Here is an 18,101-nt window from a genome sequence, read left to right as displayed (position 1 = left end):
TTTTTGGGTGGGTGGGGTGGTGGGAGGGGGGGGGCCAAGTAATGCTGTCCAAAGTTATGAGTCGCATGTGATTTTGAAGTCCAAATGCATAAATAACACTTAAGATCTCGACATCAACATGCATGAGCCACATATTAAAGGATTCCCATTCAGAAAAGTTTCAACATCACCTCCTTGAAACTAATTGAGTCTTAAGATCATGAATATTTCTGTACCTAATCCCTTCTCCCTAAAACCATAAATCACGAAGCATATACAAGAGACAGCAAGCAAATTTTGTAAGGTTTCTTTCCCAAAAATCAGAGATTCAAGGCTTCACAGGAGACATTCAAATTTTATAGAAAATAAATTCAAATCAACCAAGGAAAGAACCCTAAATCTGCATTCCATACTTCACACATTCAAATCACAGGTCCAGACATAAATCGATGCCTTTTCAGAGAGAGGGAGAGAGAGAAGCGACTTACCTTCGTGGGCATAGGCTCAGAAAAATACTTCTCCCTGGGAAAATCGAACTTCGACCTGGCTGGATCAACAAGGTAAGCTGCAAAATAAAAAACAAATAAACAAATAAACAAAAAAACGGTTAACAGAGGGAGAGAGAGAGATCAGTGGGGAGAGGGAGAGAAAGAGAGACAGGAAAAGAGATCGACATACCTCGCCGGCAGGTCTGCGTCGTCTTCGTAGAAGGTGGCTGCAACAAACTTAAATCCTGTTGGAACAACGAAATAAACTAAAAACGAAGAAGAAAATCAGTATGGAGAGCGAGAGAGCGTGCGAGAGAGAGACCTTCACCTAGGATCACCGACGGCAGATCGACAGAGGCTCTGAGTTCTTGCTTCAGTTCCCTTCACGCTGCATATGTTATCTCTGGCCGTTGCAACTGTGAAAGAGGGTAATAGGGCTTTTCTTCCCTTAGCTTCACCTAATGTTATGTTTTGAGGATAAAGTACGTACTTGTCCCTCTTAACTTAAGTTACAAAGTTGATTAAGCGCCTTTTGCTCAGAATCAATTCTGAATTAAAAGCACCACTTCCATATTTCAAAAACACGAGGACTCTAAAATCTTGGAAGTGTCCGGCTCATTTAGAAAAAACGAGAAATTGAACCGGACTATCATACAATTTTTATCTCATTTCTATTTGAAAAAAGGAAAAAAACAACATAATCCATTTTTGGATCATTACAGTATAGAGACCGACCGATTTGTTGATTTATTCATATGCCTACTGAAATTTGCCTTTGTTGATAAAAACTTTAATCTTATATCAAATTCAATGACGCATTGAAGGAGCAAGGTTTTAACTAAACTAGATAATAGGAGTAAAATATTGAATAGGCTGTTGGACAGCCTCTATGGTCCTTCTTCTTCCCTAAATTAAACTCATCGTGTTTTGTTTACATGAAAATCATTATTTTTGTAAGTCATATATGGTTTAAACGGGTTGATTTTGATAGTGTAAGCAATTCAATTCTGACAATGTTAATTCGGTTTGAAACCGCAGGTTAAACGGTTAAAACCAAACCAAACCATTTAATTAATTGGTATGAAAATTAAAACCATAACCGAATCATTTACTAACAACTTCACGATTTCGGTGTAAACGGCTCGCTTCGATTTCGATAAACAATTTCGATTTCAAATTCACATCCTTACTCTTATGTAATATCTATAGCTCATAAATTGGCTTCCAAGGCTACTAGGCAAAGATAATTGATACAGTAGACATCAATGTAGATATGTATGTTGAGGATGTTATTGCCTGGTTTGTTTTATTATCCAAACAAAAAAAGGCAGATCCTCAGTTCCAAGTAACAAAAAGATATCAAAACTTTTTGCACAAATCATTTCATATAAAATGCCCCCCACTTACATTGAGCATGATACCAGAGATAAATGAAGAGAGAAACTTACAAAAAAAAGTTTCATTGGGGAGGAAGCCTCTAAGCCAAATTCCCACTTCAAAGTACAATCACTAATAATAATCAATCGAGTAATGTATTTAATGAAGTATGAACAACAGAGAAAAAGGCAAAAAAATTAGATGAGCAGAGAAAAGCATAAGCGGGCTACTAAGGAGCTTAGAAACAACACACTTATCTATTAAAATTTAGTGTAGTAGGGGGAGGTGGAGGCAAAGAAATAGCTAAAATGAGGAGGAAAATGCGGAAGAAAATCTAGGGTTTCAAACATCTTTTGGTATCCTGAGAGATGAAAATGATAGAAGGCGATTGGAGATCTCTATCGTGAAGGATAATGGATAATATGTGTGATACCTTACTTTCTAAACTCAGTCTAATTTCCCCGGTTGGTTCGGTTTAGTCTTACAGGACCTGAACCCAAGCGAGCTGAGGCGAGCACTGTATGGAACATGATGGCAAGGGTGACTCTAAACTCGGGTTGGCCAGACGAGTTGGAGTCAGTACCTAGTGAAGTCCGAGTGCCCAAGCTGTGCACTTGCACGTATCACGAGGCCATTTACGCACAATAAAGGTACGTAACTGTATTTTATGTCAAGTATGCATGTTAATCAATTACCGAGAGTGAAATACATGTCGGGGCCGAGCCCCATCGAAATCCCAATGATTCGGCTAAGTTTTGGCTGATTGGTGTGTGCTCATAGGTGGGTCAGACCCATCAATGTGACCTACCACTCTGGTCATTAGATATTTTGACCTAAGTATAAATAGGATTTATTACTTTTCTTCACCATCATTTATTGTTTTACAAGGTGGGTGAGAAAAGTAAAGAAGAGAGAGAAACGAAGGAAAGAGAAGGGAAGAAGAAGGAAGAAGATGATCATTGCACGTTGCCGGGGTCATATCCTTTGAATCTGACACCGGATTAGTGACCCTCATCTCGAGATCTATGATTTGAGGTGAGTAAAGACTGTATTTCTTAAATCCTCATGAAACCCTAAGTGAAATCCTAGTTTTGGTAGGAATCATTTAGATCTTGTTAATCCCTCTTGGGAATATGAATCTAAGGTTTAATAAAAGATCTACATGTTATTTATGAAGGTTTTAAAAGAAGAAATTGCAAGATTTGAGAAGCATTTGTATCACTCTTGAGCTAGAGAGAAGATTTGAGGTTTTTGAAGTGTTCTTGAGCAAAGGGGTAAAATTCAAGCTTGAAACTCTGAATCAATCCTAGATCTAGGTTAGAATCATGATATGGGACCTTAGATTTGTGAAAAATGAGGTCGAATTGACCCCTCGCGGTTTCCCTAAGGTGGGATAAAGCATGAGAGTGAACAGTAAAATTCAGATTCTAAGCGGTGGGTGCCTAGAAATGGTTGAACCCACAAATCTGGAGCCTGCCTGTCCTAGATGGGCTACTGACGAGCAAGCCCGGTGGGCACTAGGCTCGTCGCTCCTGGCCCACCAGTCTAGGCAGTGCCCCCTAGGTCGAGTAGCAAGCAAGGACCGATGGACACCTGACCGCCGCTCCTGGCCCACTGGTCCTTACAAGGACCAACGGGTACCTCACCCGCTGCTTGACCTACCAGTCCAATCTTTCGGATTCCGATTGGGCTCAAATTTGTCAAAAGCCTTCTATGGTGAATCTCAACGCATTGGGATCATCGTACTCCATTGGTTGTGAATCTAAAATAGATTTATACTAAACTTGACCTCTTTTATGATAGGTTGTACTAGAAACTTACGTCATCGCACGCCGGATCTTCCTCGTACCAAGGGTGACCATTGTACACAATTAGGTCAGTGGGAAGAGGACATTGACTTTATTTTTGGAGTGTTTTGCATCATTCCGTTATTGTTGTAGACTAGTCATGTCATTATTTAATTATTGTGTGTAGCCTAGTCATTCACGAATGCCATTTGCATGCATTGACATCTATATTATGAAATTCATAAAAAAAAAAGTGTACATTATGAGATGGATGACTTTAAGTTATTGAATATGATGCATTGCTAGACTAGATGTTGTAGTCGACTTAGAAATGAATGTATTGGTGGCCCGTGGAATGGGATATGATGGCACTATGCAGTCATACTATCTCATATAGAAGCATGCGGTTAAGGATTATATTTCCTTATGCTACGACCCTTCCCAGCAGGGGTTTAGGTGTTGTGTATATCACTGGGGGAAAGCCCAAGGTTGTGTATCAATGGTGGCGGTTAAAAGTACGCCTGACTGATTATTAGGACTGTCGACAACTTTGGTGATATAACAAGAGGGCCAATCGTACTGCTTTTAATTTAATGCAGGGAAATGCCCATTTTACTTTAATGTCGCTAAGAAATAGTAATTTACTTTGATGTCACTGATGAACAGTAATTTACTTTTTCGGTATCCACGGCTAGCCTTCTCCGGTAATCCTATGGGCATATCGCGGGATGGGGTTCGCGGCTTGTACCTGGGGCATACGCGCATTGTAGTTGCGAGTAACACATGGCCTATGATGTAGATTTGTTATCTCGGTGGATTAGGATTATAAAATGAACTTGCATGCATATAGGTTCATTTGTATTGTGAATGCTTACTTGGTCTTTCTTTTCACTTACTGGGTTAGTGAGCTCATCCCACGTGCACACCATTTTTTTTAGATAATCTTGCAGGTTACCCAGCTAAGGAGCTAGATCCAAAACCCACTGTGGAATTTCTAGTTGAAGACTGGTGGGTCTCAGAAGATCTTGGTTACGGGACTGAATGCCCGTGCGAGAGTTGTGTTGCAGGACAATAACATTGAATACCAATCCGGGATTCTTTTTGATTATTTTGTGATGTTACCCCTTTTTAGGGGTGTCAACGGGTCGATCCGGCTCTGTTTAGGTCTAGGTTGAGTTAGTTTCGGTGTGGGAAGGCTGAAATCGAAACCGAACCAATAAGGAAATTTCAGTTTCGATTTCGGTGCGGTTTGGTTTCGATTTGTCTTTGGTTTCTTAAATCGGTTTGTAACCGGGTTGGTTTTGGTTTTTAGTCTTGTTTAGATTTGACTTTCCATACAAATGTATACAAAACTATGCAAATTTAATTTTTTTTGATGAATTTTGGAGTGTTTTGGTTTCTTACCAATTTGGTTTCAGTTTCGGTCCAGGTTTTGAGCCGGTTTCGATTTGGTTTTGGGTTCATCCGATTTTTGGTGCGATTTGGTTAGATTTTAGGGTTGCAATACTCCAAATCGAACCGAACCAATAAGGCTTCAATTCGATTTGGTTCGTGCTGTTATTGGTTGGTCCGGCCGATTTTACCAGTTTGGTTTAGGGATTGACACCCCTACCCCTTTTGTACTCTGGATGTTCAAATTATATTTCTTATGTATATATCACACCTACGGGCTTGCATGTAAATGTATTATGTAATACAATTTGGGTATCAAGAGTATTGGGGTATTTACAGGTATTTGCATGTAAGACTTCTGCTGAAATATAGAATTTACTTTCTTTAGTTGTGTGCATGCTGTGTAATGGTTACTGTATCAGATAATCCTGGTAAGTTTTGGGTTAACAAGTGTTAACTCGGTCACCGATCCAGTTCTACGTGAACAGGGTGTGACAGTATGATACAAAAAAACCCATACATGCATACACAGGGGAGGAAGGAGGAGATGGCTACATGTAATGATTCATTATGGTCTTTTCCCTTTTTCAACACTCAAGAGATTGATGATATTATGTCGAAGTGTTTAAGAAAAAATTGGGATCATTTTGTCGTATTAATAGTTCCTTGCCTTCACAAATTAAGATATTCTATCAGAGAAGGTGGTGACAGAGTTAAAAATATCTCAAACATAATATTTCAAATATAAGGTATCTCAGGCATATTTTTTTTAAACGTTAGATACTTCGTCAAGTGTGATTTACAATTTATATATATATATATATATATACACATGGGGTATTATCTTAGATTATGTAGGACATTATATTCTATTTTCAAAGCTTTGAGGGCAGGTGGATGTCTAGGGAGCATATTAGAGATGGTCTAAGTTTAATTGCTAAGTTTGATTTCTCAATGAACTAATTTATATTGGTTTGAGTTGTTTTCTCCTTAGTTGATTGATTTGTGTTGAAACTTGAGACTAGAATTTTGCTACAACTTTTGTATAATCATTTTTCATTAAAAAAATAAAAATAATAAATGAAATAGAGGTGATGTATGATTCCTCACGAGTCCAACGGTTAAAATGACCAAATCATCAATCCACGTCGTAAAAATATGTAAATAATTTAGGACTTCTCTCATAGACTATTAGTCTAAATTTCATTTTCCATAATCTATTGGTTTTAGAAACAAACATTTACAACTACACTAAAACAATTGGTGTTAGTAAGAGCACGACTTTATTTTCTTATGCAGGATGGACAGTTAATCCCAGGAATAGCAAAAAGCACCGTATTTCTATACCAACAATTACCTCAACATTTGTCGACTCACTCAAACATGTGATCTTAGATCTGATACCAATTGATTTTAGCGTAATAGTAAGCATTTGATGCTATGGACCAATAATTGTCATCAAATAAGGCAAATTTATATTTCTTTATATAAGATGAATGGTTAGTTTAGAGAGTATTGAGGAGACGTTGCATTTTATACAAACACAATCAATTTTCTCCTTCTATTAATTTTAAAATCATCTAAAAACATGTATACTAAAAAAAAATGATATGCATTTTCAATTTTCTTCACCCATGGTGAATTGAGAATCTTTTACCTATGGGTATTGGGTGTCTTGGGATGGATATCAGGAATACTGGAGAGGGCATTATTAACTTCATACAATAAGGGAGAAAATAATAATGACCCGAGATGGGTGGGTGAACCCTTTTCCACTGATGGAAGAAAACTTTCTCTAAAATGAAATTCTTTCAAGTCTTATAAATTTCTATTACAGAACTTTAATTTACTAGTGTCAAGGGTGGTGTTTGAATCGTAAATCTCATAAGGCATTCGTTAGGACAACTTTTGTGAATATATTTAGTATACTAAGGGCACAAAAACTTGTACATTTATAGACAGCGGCTCGGAAAGCATTTGAACTAGGTTCAAATCACCTTGGCAGTACTTTGGGGGCCACTCGCAACGGGATTAATTTAGTTTTCCAGTTTATCCCGCTAATGACTAGGTCTAATGATTGTGCAATCGATTGAACCAGAGGAATAGTCAGGGCAAAGGCCTAAAACCCTCGTTAGTATTTAAATAAATTTAAAAAAAAATACATTTAGAGACCTTCCATAATACATTTTTTGTTTTCCACCTCGAGAAATTTGATTTATAATATTCTACCTAGACCTATCTCCATTTTTAATTCCACATTCTATAAAAAATAATGCAATAAATGCCGCCCTTTCCACTTGTCACATCACAGCTTTATCCGTTACTCATCTCAAAAAGATTTCTTAGATTTTTGTTTACTCCATATTCTACTTCGCCTCGTTTTAGAATGATCTAACCTCTATGGTGGTGTGCTAGGTTTTCTTCTTTTTGATTTTCTTTCTATTTCTTTTCCTTTGATAGCAGTGCTGAAGATGGGCTAGAGCTGGCTGTCGTTTAGTTTTTCTAGATCAGTGTAGGGTTTCTTGTATTTTCCTCTGAATTTTTCATTTTTTTTTTCTTAATTAAACTGATCTTTTAGCGGAAAAAATTTATTTTACTTCTCCTATTCCTTCTCTCCTTGATCCCCTTCCAAATTCACTAGATAAGTATCTATATCATAAGGAAGAGTCTTGTTCTATCGGCTTGATTTAGTAGCACTCTTTTATTGTTGTATTCGTGTTCTGTTTGTGGACATCAATATATACCCATCGATGGAGAAAAGGTACATTGTCTATGATCGTCAGAAGGTACGTGTACCTAATCAAGATTCGATTTTCTCTTTCTCCAGTCCTGATGATTTGATACAACCCTAAATATTTACCTTTTGTATTGTTCAAGGAGTTGATGGATCTGAGAATTTTATTGTCAAATACAGTTTTGATCGAATTGATGTATGCAGAAGTTGTTTTAATTAGATTTTGATACCTTTGTAGATTGTTAATTTCCTTTAATATCATGCATCTTGTCCCTAAATTTCTTTCTTTATTTCTTTTTTTTTTTTTTTTATAAGAATGAAAAATACTTTATATAATAGCTGAAATGTTCATATCAAGGTGAGTACATGTAATCTTGGACTGAGTAGATAATGAAAGCCATGCTAAATATTTGACAAAAAGTACCACTTTGGTTGTTGGCCTTTGTCGGCCTAAGCTTTAACTAAAAATAGCGGGGTCAAAATGTATATAAAAACTATTGGTAGTATGCTCAAAGGCCACGATTTGGTATTGGGATTGCAAAAAGGTTCCAAATCATTTGCATCACTCCAAACTTCACCCACTCGCCATCTATCTCCTTGGCCTGCTCCAATCCAAATAGTAGAGCCCTTGTGCTTGCTTCAATATTGTATCCTGTCATCATAGTTTGACATTAATAAGATACATATATTCTGTTGAAACAAGCAATTAGCTCATTCAACCAGTCTAGATTTTTTGTCAGAAAAGGTTGAACAAACTAGGATAACATTATTTGTTTGTAGATTTGGGATTGTCTTGGTAGGGAAATTTGGAGTGTCTGAGGTTTGAGGTTGCAATTTGTATGATTATGAATCCAGAATCTTGTATTCTTCAAGATAATGGTCGGATTTGGCTGCTCGTTCTAGAATGCAATCTTGTTCATGTGTTTCCAGATAAAGTAGCAGATAATGATAAAAACATGAAAAAAATCCTTTGAGTAGTTGGAATAATATTAAAATTAAAAAGATACAAGATAAGTTGTTGGAAAGATGGAGCTGAGAAAAACTCAGTGTGAAGTCCTAGAGGTCTCGAGGCCCAAACTCTTTTAATGAAATCACAAGAAAGAAATGTATGACAGGTAGATTAGGATGAGAATGACAAAAGCCACATGTGGGGTCTAGTCCATCTCTCCAGCAAATCTTTTGTGGGAATTCCACCAAGAACAAGTCTTCAGAAAAAGACTTTAAACTTCGGGTGTATATCCAGTTTTCAAAAGAATCGCCACCAGTGAGAGCATAGAGATGAGCAGTAACACATATTGGAATTCTAATTAGAGTTAGAACTGGAAATGTTTGCAAGTATCTAGCTGCATTTTAACAGTAAAAACTCCATTATGTGACAGATGGCACCACCAGGAATCGTTGGATGGTTGAATAGGAATATTCAAAATATTGTTTGCTATGGGTAAAGGGAGGCAAGAGGCAAGAGACAAGCATATTAATGTTCCAATTATTAGCAATAATGGCATCACCTACTCTGTTTAGCAAAGAGTTAGTAGGATTATGATTCAAGAGAGTTACTAAACAGGGTTTATTTGGTGTCTAGGGATCATACCAAAAATGAGTTGACGCTCCATTCCTAAACTTCCTCGTGATCAATTTATGAAGAGGAGGGAGGATACTTACAATGCTGCCCCAAATGGTTAATCCTTTTCTCTTCAGAGTTGTGGGATGGAAGATACACCTATTAGGAAAGTATTTCTGTGAGATGATCTGAATCCATAGAGCCTTATCTTCATATAGTAACCTCCACCTAGCTTGAATAGTAGTAATGCTTTGTTTTGAGTTTCATAATCTCTCAAACCAAGCCCTCCGTGAGATTTGGGTTTGCAGATCCTTTGCCATCCAATTAAATGATGTTTCTTTGCTTGATTATTCCCATTCTAAAACTAAAATAGATCGAGTCTAGCTTTTGACAAACTTTTTTTAGAAAATATAAATAGGACATTAGATATGATGGAATAGAAGCAAGAGTTGACTGTAGTAACAAAGTTCTCCCTGCAAAAGAAAGCAACTTAGCTTTTCATGTGGAAAGTTTGTTAGAGACCCATTGAATAATATCATTAAAGCTTGTGGATCTAGCTCTAGGAAGAAAGAGAATAGTTCCCAAATAAACATCCGCTTTGTCCATTTCCTTGATTATGAGGATATGCAAAAATATTAGTTGTGTAAGAATTAGAGAAATTAGGGCTAAAGAAAATTCCACTTTTCTCAAAATTTACAGAGAGGCCTAATAAGTCAGAGAATAGGTCAATGATGCATTTAATAGTAGAACTCTGTTGCTCCACAAAAAAAAAAAAAAAAAAGTGTCATCAGCAGAAAAAAATGTGAAACCTTAGGGGTCTGTCTGGCCACCTTGATCCCTTTAAAAGGTTAAGATCTCTGTAAGTACACAATAATCTCGAGAGACCCTCCATTGCCACGATGAATAAGAAAGGACTAAGAGGGCAACTTTGTCTAATACCTCTTGAAGGTTAAAAAAATTGTACGCAGATCCCCTGAGCTTAATGGAAAAGGAAGATGAACTCACTAAATGATTAATTATATCTCCCATTTATCTCCAAACCCTAGAAAGTTAAAAATGCCCCTTAGGAAACCCTATTCCATTTGTCATAGGCTTTGGCAATATCAAGCTTTATGGCCACATAACCCATGTTCCTTTTTGTTTTTGTTTTTTTTTTCTTTAAAAAGTGAAATATTTCATGAGCAATGATAATATTGTCAAAAATCTGTCTGCCTGGTACAAAAGCAAATTAGTAATGGGATACAAATTTAGGAAGAAGACCTTTAAGTTTGTTTGCCAGATTTCACAATTATTTTGTAAGATACATTGCACGGACTAATAGGCTTAAAATCTTCCACATGGATCAAACAAACAAGGGTATGACTTAAACCTGGTGGAAGAAAATTATCCCGAAAAAAAATTGGTCACCATGTTATAAACATCAGATTGTATGAGGGCCCAAAATTTCTTTTATTTTTTCTTCTCTTTAATATTCTCTTATTTGTTCGCATGAAAAATAACCTTTTTTTTTTATTCATTTTTTATTTTCTTTCTTTTGTTCTAATTATATCTAAAATAAGTATGTCGTCCGTCACTTTTTCTTCTATATCTTATGATTTTGGAATATGTAATAGGGGTGTCAATCGGTTAGGTTCGGTCAGGTTCTGGGATTTAATCGAGCTTCTATTAACCTGGCTAATTGGGTTGTACTTGGGCCTTAAATGGCTTTAATTGTCTTAGATTTTAAAAAATTTAACATATTTATTAGATCATCCAAAATTTAAAAAAGGCTTTACACTCAATTGCATTCAATAATTAATACAAATATCAATGTATGCCTTATTCTACCAAAGACAAATAAAAAAATACCATAGAAACAGTCTAGCTTGTAGGTCAGGCCGAGTCGGACTTGTAAACTTGGCGGGCCGGTCAAGCGCTCGTGAACTACCTATTTATAAACGTGTGGGCTTGAACCTGTCACGTTTATTAATTGGATCGGTTCAAGCGGACCATGAATGAATCAGGCTTGATCGAGCCTATCGGGTCGTGCCTAGAATTGACACAATATGTATTACATCTCAGTTAGGTTCAACAAAAGGGAATGACCTTTTGTTTTTCAAAAGTTTCATGTAGTGGAAAAAAAAAAAAAAAAAAATCCCCATGTAGAGGCAAGAAAAAAAAATCCTAGAATCTAACCCATAATTATGGAAATGTTTAGCTTTGTTATTTTCCTATCAAGGAAAATTTGAAATACAATTCTTTTGAAAAAATGCAATTCTATCTCATGAAACTGAAAATTTTCTAACTAAATTACAAGGAATGGAGGCATCGAGAGAGTGAATCAAGGTGATCGAAAGCAAGGACTTTAACACTGAAAGCGAAATTCTGGGAAATCAAACCAGGTTTTGGAGGTGATTGAAGTAAGAGGGAGAGATGAGTGATAGTAAGAATAGAGGAACAGAGTAAAGAGACAAAGAACATGGTGCAATCTACTTGGGAGTCATCTAGGTTGTTACGGTTTTGGATTAGAAGAAGAGTGGTTTCATCTAATTGAAGAGGAAGATCAAAAGCAGAGTAAACTCTATCATCTAGATACTGATTTTGGTGGTATAGAAAGGTAATTCTACTAGACTATTTACCACTAAATCATCTTGGGAGTTAGTTCATAATAAGGCTGGTAAAGTAGATTGGGTTTATGCAGTTTGGTTTGTTGGTAATATTCCACAACAATCATTTACTGCTTGGAGAAGAGAAACAAGGCTCAAAGCTTAAAACAACCAACAACAACAATCATAACCTCATCCCAACTTAATGGGGTTGGCTACATGGATCCAAGATAGGAATAGGATTATAAAGAGACAACATAAGTAGGGTGAGGTGGGGTACAAAATAGGTAAACGTAGAAGTCAAAGCATCACAGGAACATTCCCTATAAGGGGTTGGCAACTCGGGTCCTTGTCCTCCATAAAACTCTATCCGTGGCCATACTACAATCTATCCCTACTATATGCATATCTCTTCTTACCACTTCATCAATAGTCATTATGGGTCTGCCCCTACCTCTTCTGATTCTATCCAATTGAATCTGATCGTTCTTCCTCACTGGGGCATCTATAGATCTCTATTGGATATGACCATACCACCTTAAATTGCTCTCACGGAGCTTGTCTTGGATAGGGGCAACTCTCACATCACTTCTAATGCGGTCATTCCTTACTCTATCTCTTTTGGTCTTGCCGCACAACATCCTCAACATTCTCATCTCCGCTACACTCAGTTTATTCAAATTACTCTTCTTGACTACCCAACACTCTGCTCCATAGGTCATAGCTGGTCGTATAACTATTCGATAAAATTTTTCCTTGAGTTTGATAGGCACGCGTTTGTCACATAAAACTCCCGAGGCACCTCTCCATGTCATCCATCCCACTTTAATTCTGTGGGCAACATCATCATCTATATCACCATCTTTGCTAATGATAGATCCCAGGTATTTAAAACAGTCACTCTGAGGTAATTCCCGATCTCCAAGTTTCACCACTTCATCCCCTCCACTAGTTTGGCTGAAGGGGTACATCAAATATTTTGTCTTTGTTCTACTTACCATAAAAACTCTTGACACTAAGCATTATCTTCATAGTTCCAGTTTAGTATTAATCCCTTCCATTGTTTCATCTATCAGAACAATATCATCAGCGAATAGCATACACCATGGGATTGGTTTTTAGATGTGCCTGGTTAGATCATTCACAATGAGTGCAAACAAATAGGGACTTAGAGCTGATCCCTGATGTAACACAACTGAAACTGGGAATTCATTACTTTGTCCCTCTTTCGTTTTGACACTCTTCACTGCTCCCTCATACATGTCTTTAATAATATCCACATAGTTATTCACACCACTTCTCTTCTCTAGGACATGCCAAATGAGCTCTCTCGGTACTCTGTCATAGGCTTTCTCTAGGTCAATAAAGACCATATGGAGGTTCTTTTTGTGGGCTCTAAATATTTCCATAAGTATCCAAATGAGGTAAATAGCTTCAGTGGTGGATCTCCCTGGTATAAAGCCAAATTGATTCATCGTTACATTAATTTCCTCTCTTAGGCGGGCTTTAATAACCTTTTCCCATAGTTTAATGGTATGACTCATTAGCTTTATTCCTCTATAGTTACTGCAGTTCTAGATATCTCCTTTATTCTTGTAGATCGGTACTATAATGCTTCTCCTCCAATCATCTGGCATTGTCTTTGTACTTAAAATCTTATTGAATAACTTAGTTAGCCAAGACACTCCATGACCTCCTAGACTCTTCCACACTTCAATAGGTATCTCATCTGGTCCTGGAGTTCTACCTACATTCATCTTTCGCAGAACCTCTTAAACCTCAATATCACTAACTTGCAATAGTTGTGCTTGTGATGTGTTGATATGATGTGAAATATCGTCCACATTGGGGTCCGTCCTATTAGTCAAGGTATTTCCATTAAGTAGGTTGTAAAAATAATCACTCCATCTCTTCATAATGTCTTCATTTCATACAAGTACTCCGCCCTCCCCATTTTTAATGCATCTGACATGGTCTGGATCCCTACTCATCCTTTCTCTTATCCTCGCTAGCTTAAAACACACATACAAATAGAACTCAAAAGAGGACTAACTCCAAAGAGCAAGAGACCAGAAACCAACCAAAAAAATTATAAACTCATAAATGATAAAGTGACAATGATGAATGATGATGATGATGAGGACATTATTAGCATTGATGACTTGCATTAAGAATGTGCTCAACTTAGGGTTATCTAATGGTGGGTGCGTACTCCTAGAGAGACCTAGTGGTGGAACAACCAGGTCTAGGCTGCCATTAATACTAAGAAGGATTGTTTTAAGATTGGCAGAGGACTAACGAGCCTGAGGATAGAGCAAGATATCACACAAGCAAGAATGAAGCTAGGAAGATTGTGGGGAAAGCTTGGGAAAAGAAATATGATGAGCAAGGATGAGCAAGGATTTGGACTATGTCAGATGCATCAAAAGTGAGGATGGTAGAGTGCTTGTACTGAATGAAGACATTATGAGGAGATGGGATAATTATTTTTGTAACATACTTAATGGAGATACTATGACTGATAGGTTGGACCCAAATGAGGAGGGGAGTAGACATGATTCCAACACACCCGATGGACATTTATTACAAGTTGGCGAATATGAGGTTAAAGAGGCCATGTGAAGGATGAATGTAGGTAGAACTTCGAGACCAGATGAGATTCCAATTGAAGTGTGGAAGAGCTTTCAAGACCGGATGAGATTCCAATTGAAGTGTGGAAGAGCTTAGGAAGACAGGGGTGTCTTGGCTAACTAAGTTGTTAAAAAAAAAAATTTGAGTACACAAACTATGCCAGATGAGTGGAGGAAAAGTATTGTGGTTCCGGTTTATAAAAACAAAGGTGATGCCCAAAACTACAATAACTACAAGTGTATAAAACTTATGAGTCATACTATGAAACTTTCAGAAAAAGGTTATTGAAGCCCATCTAAGAGAGGAAACTAAGGTATCGGAGACTCAATTCGATTTTATGCCAGGGAGATCCACAACAGAAGCTATTTACCTATTAAGGAGGCTTATGGAAGTATTTAGAGCCCACAAAAAAGACCTGCATATGGTCTTTATTGATCTAGAAAAAGCCCAAAACAATGTACCAAGAGAGCTAATTTGGCATGTCCTAAAGAAGAGAAGGGGTATGAGTAACTATGTAGATATAATTAAGGACATGTACGAGGGAGTGGTAAGGAGTGTCAAAACAACAGAGGGTCAAAGTAACAAATTCCCAATCACAGATTATGGATGATCTAACTAGGTACATCCAAGACTCGATTCCGTGATGTATGCTATTTGTTTATGATATTGTTCTGTTAGATGAAACCGTGGATGGGATTAATAGTAAACTGGAGCTATAGAGATCAAGGTTGGAATCAAAAGGTTTTAGGATAATCAGGACAAAGACCTAATATATGATGCGCCCCTTCAATTGATCTAGAAGAGGGGAGGGAGTGGTGAAACTCGGGGAATATGAACTACCCCAGAGTGAATATTTTGAATACCTGGGGTCCATCATTGACAAAGAGGGAGATATAGATGATGATGTTGCCCACATGATTAAAGTTGGGTGGATGAAATGGCAAGGTGTATCGGGAGTACTATATGACAAAAGAGTGCCTATTAAACTCAAGGGAAAATTTTACAAGACTATTATCCGTCCAGCTATGATATATGAAGTGGAGTATTGGGCAGTCAAGAAGAGTACTTTAAATAAACTGAGTGTAACAGAAATGAGAATGTTGAAAGGGCTATGCGAGAAGATTAGGAGAGATAGGATAAAGAATGATTGTATTAAAAAGGATTTGGGGGTTGCATCAATCCAGGACAAGCTCCGTGAGAGCCGGTTGAGGTGGTATTGCAATATTCAACGAAGACCTATAGATGCCCCAATAAGGAAGAGTGACTAGATTTATTTGGAGGGAGCTAGAAAAGGTAGGGGTAGGCCTGAGATGACTATTGACGAAGTGGTTCAGTATGCATAGGGTAGGGCTTGATCTTAGTATGACTTTGGATAGAGTTTTGTGGAGGACAAGGACCCGCATTGCTGACCCCTTATAGGGGATGTTCCCATGATGCGTCTTTCTCTGCTATACCTTCTTCTTTTATCTCAGTTTTTCCTCATTTTAACTTCTCTTTTGGGCTTCTTTATTTTCTAATTTCAATATCGGAGCCATGTATGCCGACCCCATTTAGTTGGGATAAGGTTATGGTTATTGTTGTTGTTGTTGATGAATGATGATAATGAATGGTTTTCACTTGTATAGTAAATAATGATGATAAAGGAAATGGATTAGCATTGTATAGGTCGTCAAAACAGCCTCTTAACATTCTCGGGGTAAGATTGCGTAGTTCTTCCTCTCTCTCTCCCCACCCCCCCACCTTACACATGCGGGAGCCTCGTGCACCAGGTAGGCCTTTTTATTTATTAGCATTGTATAGGTTGAAAAAAAAAATGAAAAAAAAGAAATCCATTTAGATTCTTATCTGTTTCCAGATAAAAACCAAATACAAGAAAATTTATAAGTTGAAATTTGTGGATGAAATTAGATTTTACCCAAAGATACTTGGTTTCAACCCCAAAACATAGCCTTTAATTTTAAAATTTCTTCTTCTTGGTGGGTAGTTCAGTTTATGTAGTATAATGAAGACCAAGTAGTAGAAATATATGCAACTCACATACATTGGTCTTTCTCTTACATTTTACTCTTTTTGTGATCCCACATTAACAGTGAACTACATTCTATTTTACAGAAGCGTTGCTCTTCAAAACAGAAACTTAACCAGCAAGAGGGACCTAGTGTAACATCTACCAATGTTCCGCTTGAGACGAGTGATCATGGTGGCAACCAGAACATAGCAGTTACTAATACCCCATCTGATACAGAGCAGAGCGACAGCAACCACTCGCAGTCTGATACAGTGGGTTCAGCATCCTCTACAACTCTGGCTGATGCCAAGAGCACCAGTAGTGGTCTAAGCATGGAACAGAGGGAGTTGTTTGGAAGTTCTCACCAACTCTCAGTTGCAAAGAACATGTCAAATGAGAATGAGCCTGAGAAGGTGGCACTTGGATCAGAAAGTCCAGAAAACTACAAATTTGGATGGGAGGGAATCCCAGATTATTTTGAAGGCTTTGATGAAACTGATGTTGCTGGTACTTATCAATATATAGAAGACACATCTGGTTTACGTGATCTTCTTAGAAGTTTCATGCTTCAAGTCCCTTACTATCCTCAGCAGTTTGACGACTTTGATTTCGATGCTCTGTTTCCCAAAAAGGTCAGTACTCAGTTCTCAGCAGATAGTCAAGTCATATATAATACTCAATTAATTTGCTTCTGAGTTTTGAGTTCTACCAAAGTCCCTAACAATAATGACTCATGGGAAGGGATTCTCACTTTATCCCCACACAAACACCTAAAAAAGCAAGGCTTGTCAGTGTTTATTATTCAGGACAAAATTTTCCTTCACCGCTCAGTGAATGAGGAGAGGGTCTGGATGTGAATGGGCCATTCACAGTGGCCTCAGGAAAACTTGGTCCATTTATTTATGACCTATGTTATCATAACCATTGCTAATTTCTTCAGTGGCTGTAGGGACAAGACAGTTCAGAAGGCACGGATCCTTGATGCTCTATATTAAAGAGATGAAGGCCCTTTCATCTATAAGTGCAGTCATGAAGCATCTCCAGCTAGTCTGTTGAACAAGAAGTTAGTTTTTATTAGGAGTTTGAGAACTGCATAGATTTGAATAAAGAACATGAACAAATCTTACTAAAATCATTTTACATTTCTTGTTCCTTTATATGACTTGAAGTTCCTTTGTTGTTTTGCTGTTCTGTTGTTTTGTTTTTGTTGTTTTTGAAAGTCTATTAGCTTCTAATAGTCTTGATAGTTTCATGTATGAATTTTTGTTGTTTTGCCGTTTCTAATAGTCTTGATAGTTTCATGTATGAGAACTCATGACAGTCGTGAAACACCTTTCATAATTGGGCTTTAAATGGGTTAATTGACTAATCAAGCTATAATCAGGCTATAATCAGACTAGAATCAGGTTACGTGGGATAATTAGGTTTTAGACAGCCGGTTTACAATTAGTTATCAGTGTCAGTCAGTCTCAGTGTAGCACCAACCAAACGCCGTTACTGACCCTTTCCATGATTAGGCTACGCCCAACACCGGGCCATTTACTAAACCAGTTGGTCTA

At 37.4% G+C, this 18,101-nt stretch overlaps 1 protein-coding gene and 1 long non-coding RNA gene across 4 annotated transcripts; one reads left to right on the top strand and one right to left on the bottom strand.

The window, feature by feature from the left end:
* Nucleotides 1–953, bottom strand: LOC122086044. 2 transcript variants are annotated; one of them, XR_006142319.1, is made up of 3 exons: nt 790–953; nt 658–712; nt 1–544 (listed from the first exon to the last, which is right to left on the bottom strand). It is a non-coding gene; the product is annotated as an uncharacterized LOC122086044 (long non-coding RNA). The 2 variants fall into 2 exon arrangements; XR_006142317.1 differs by having other exon boundaries at nt 658–733; nt 796–950.
* A 6,457-nt stretch (nt 954–7,410) lies between these two features.
* Nucleotides 7,411–17,821, top strand: LOC122084678. 2 transcript variants are annotated; one of them, XM_042653120.1, is made up of 3 exons: nt 7,411–7,809; nt 16,647–17,174; nt 17,483–17,821. In XM_042653120.1, the coding sequence occupies exons 1-3, from the start codon at nt 7,774–7,776 to the stop codon at nt 17,489–17,491; spliced, it is 573 nt and encodes a 190-aa protein (XP_042509054.1). In that variant the 5' UTR covers nt 7,411–7,773; the 3' UTR covers nt 17,492–17,821. The 2 variants fall into 2 exon arrangements, with proteins under 2 accessions (XP_042509054.1, XP_042509046.1); XM_042653112.1 differs by having other exon boundaries at nt 17,492–17,798.
* The last annotated feature ends 280 nt before the right edge of the window (nt 17,822–18,101 follow it).

This window comes from Macadamia integrifolia, chromosome 1, assembly GCF_013358625.1.
Source record: "Macadamia integrifolia cultivar HAES 741 chromosome 1, SCU_Mint_v3, whole genome shotgun sequence".
Classification (NCBI taxonomy): Eukaryota; Viridiplantae; Streptophyta; class Magnoliopsida; order Proteales; family Proteaceae; genus Macadamia; species Macadamia integrifolia.
This window is presented reverse-complemented; position numbering and strand designations above follow the sequence as displayed.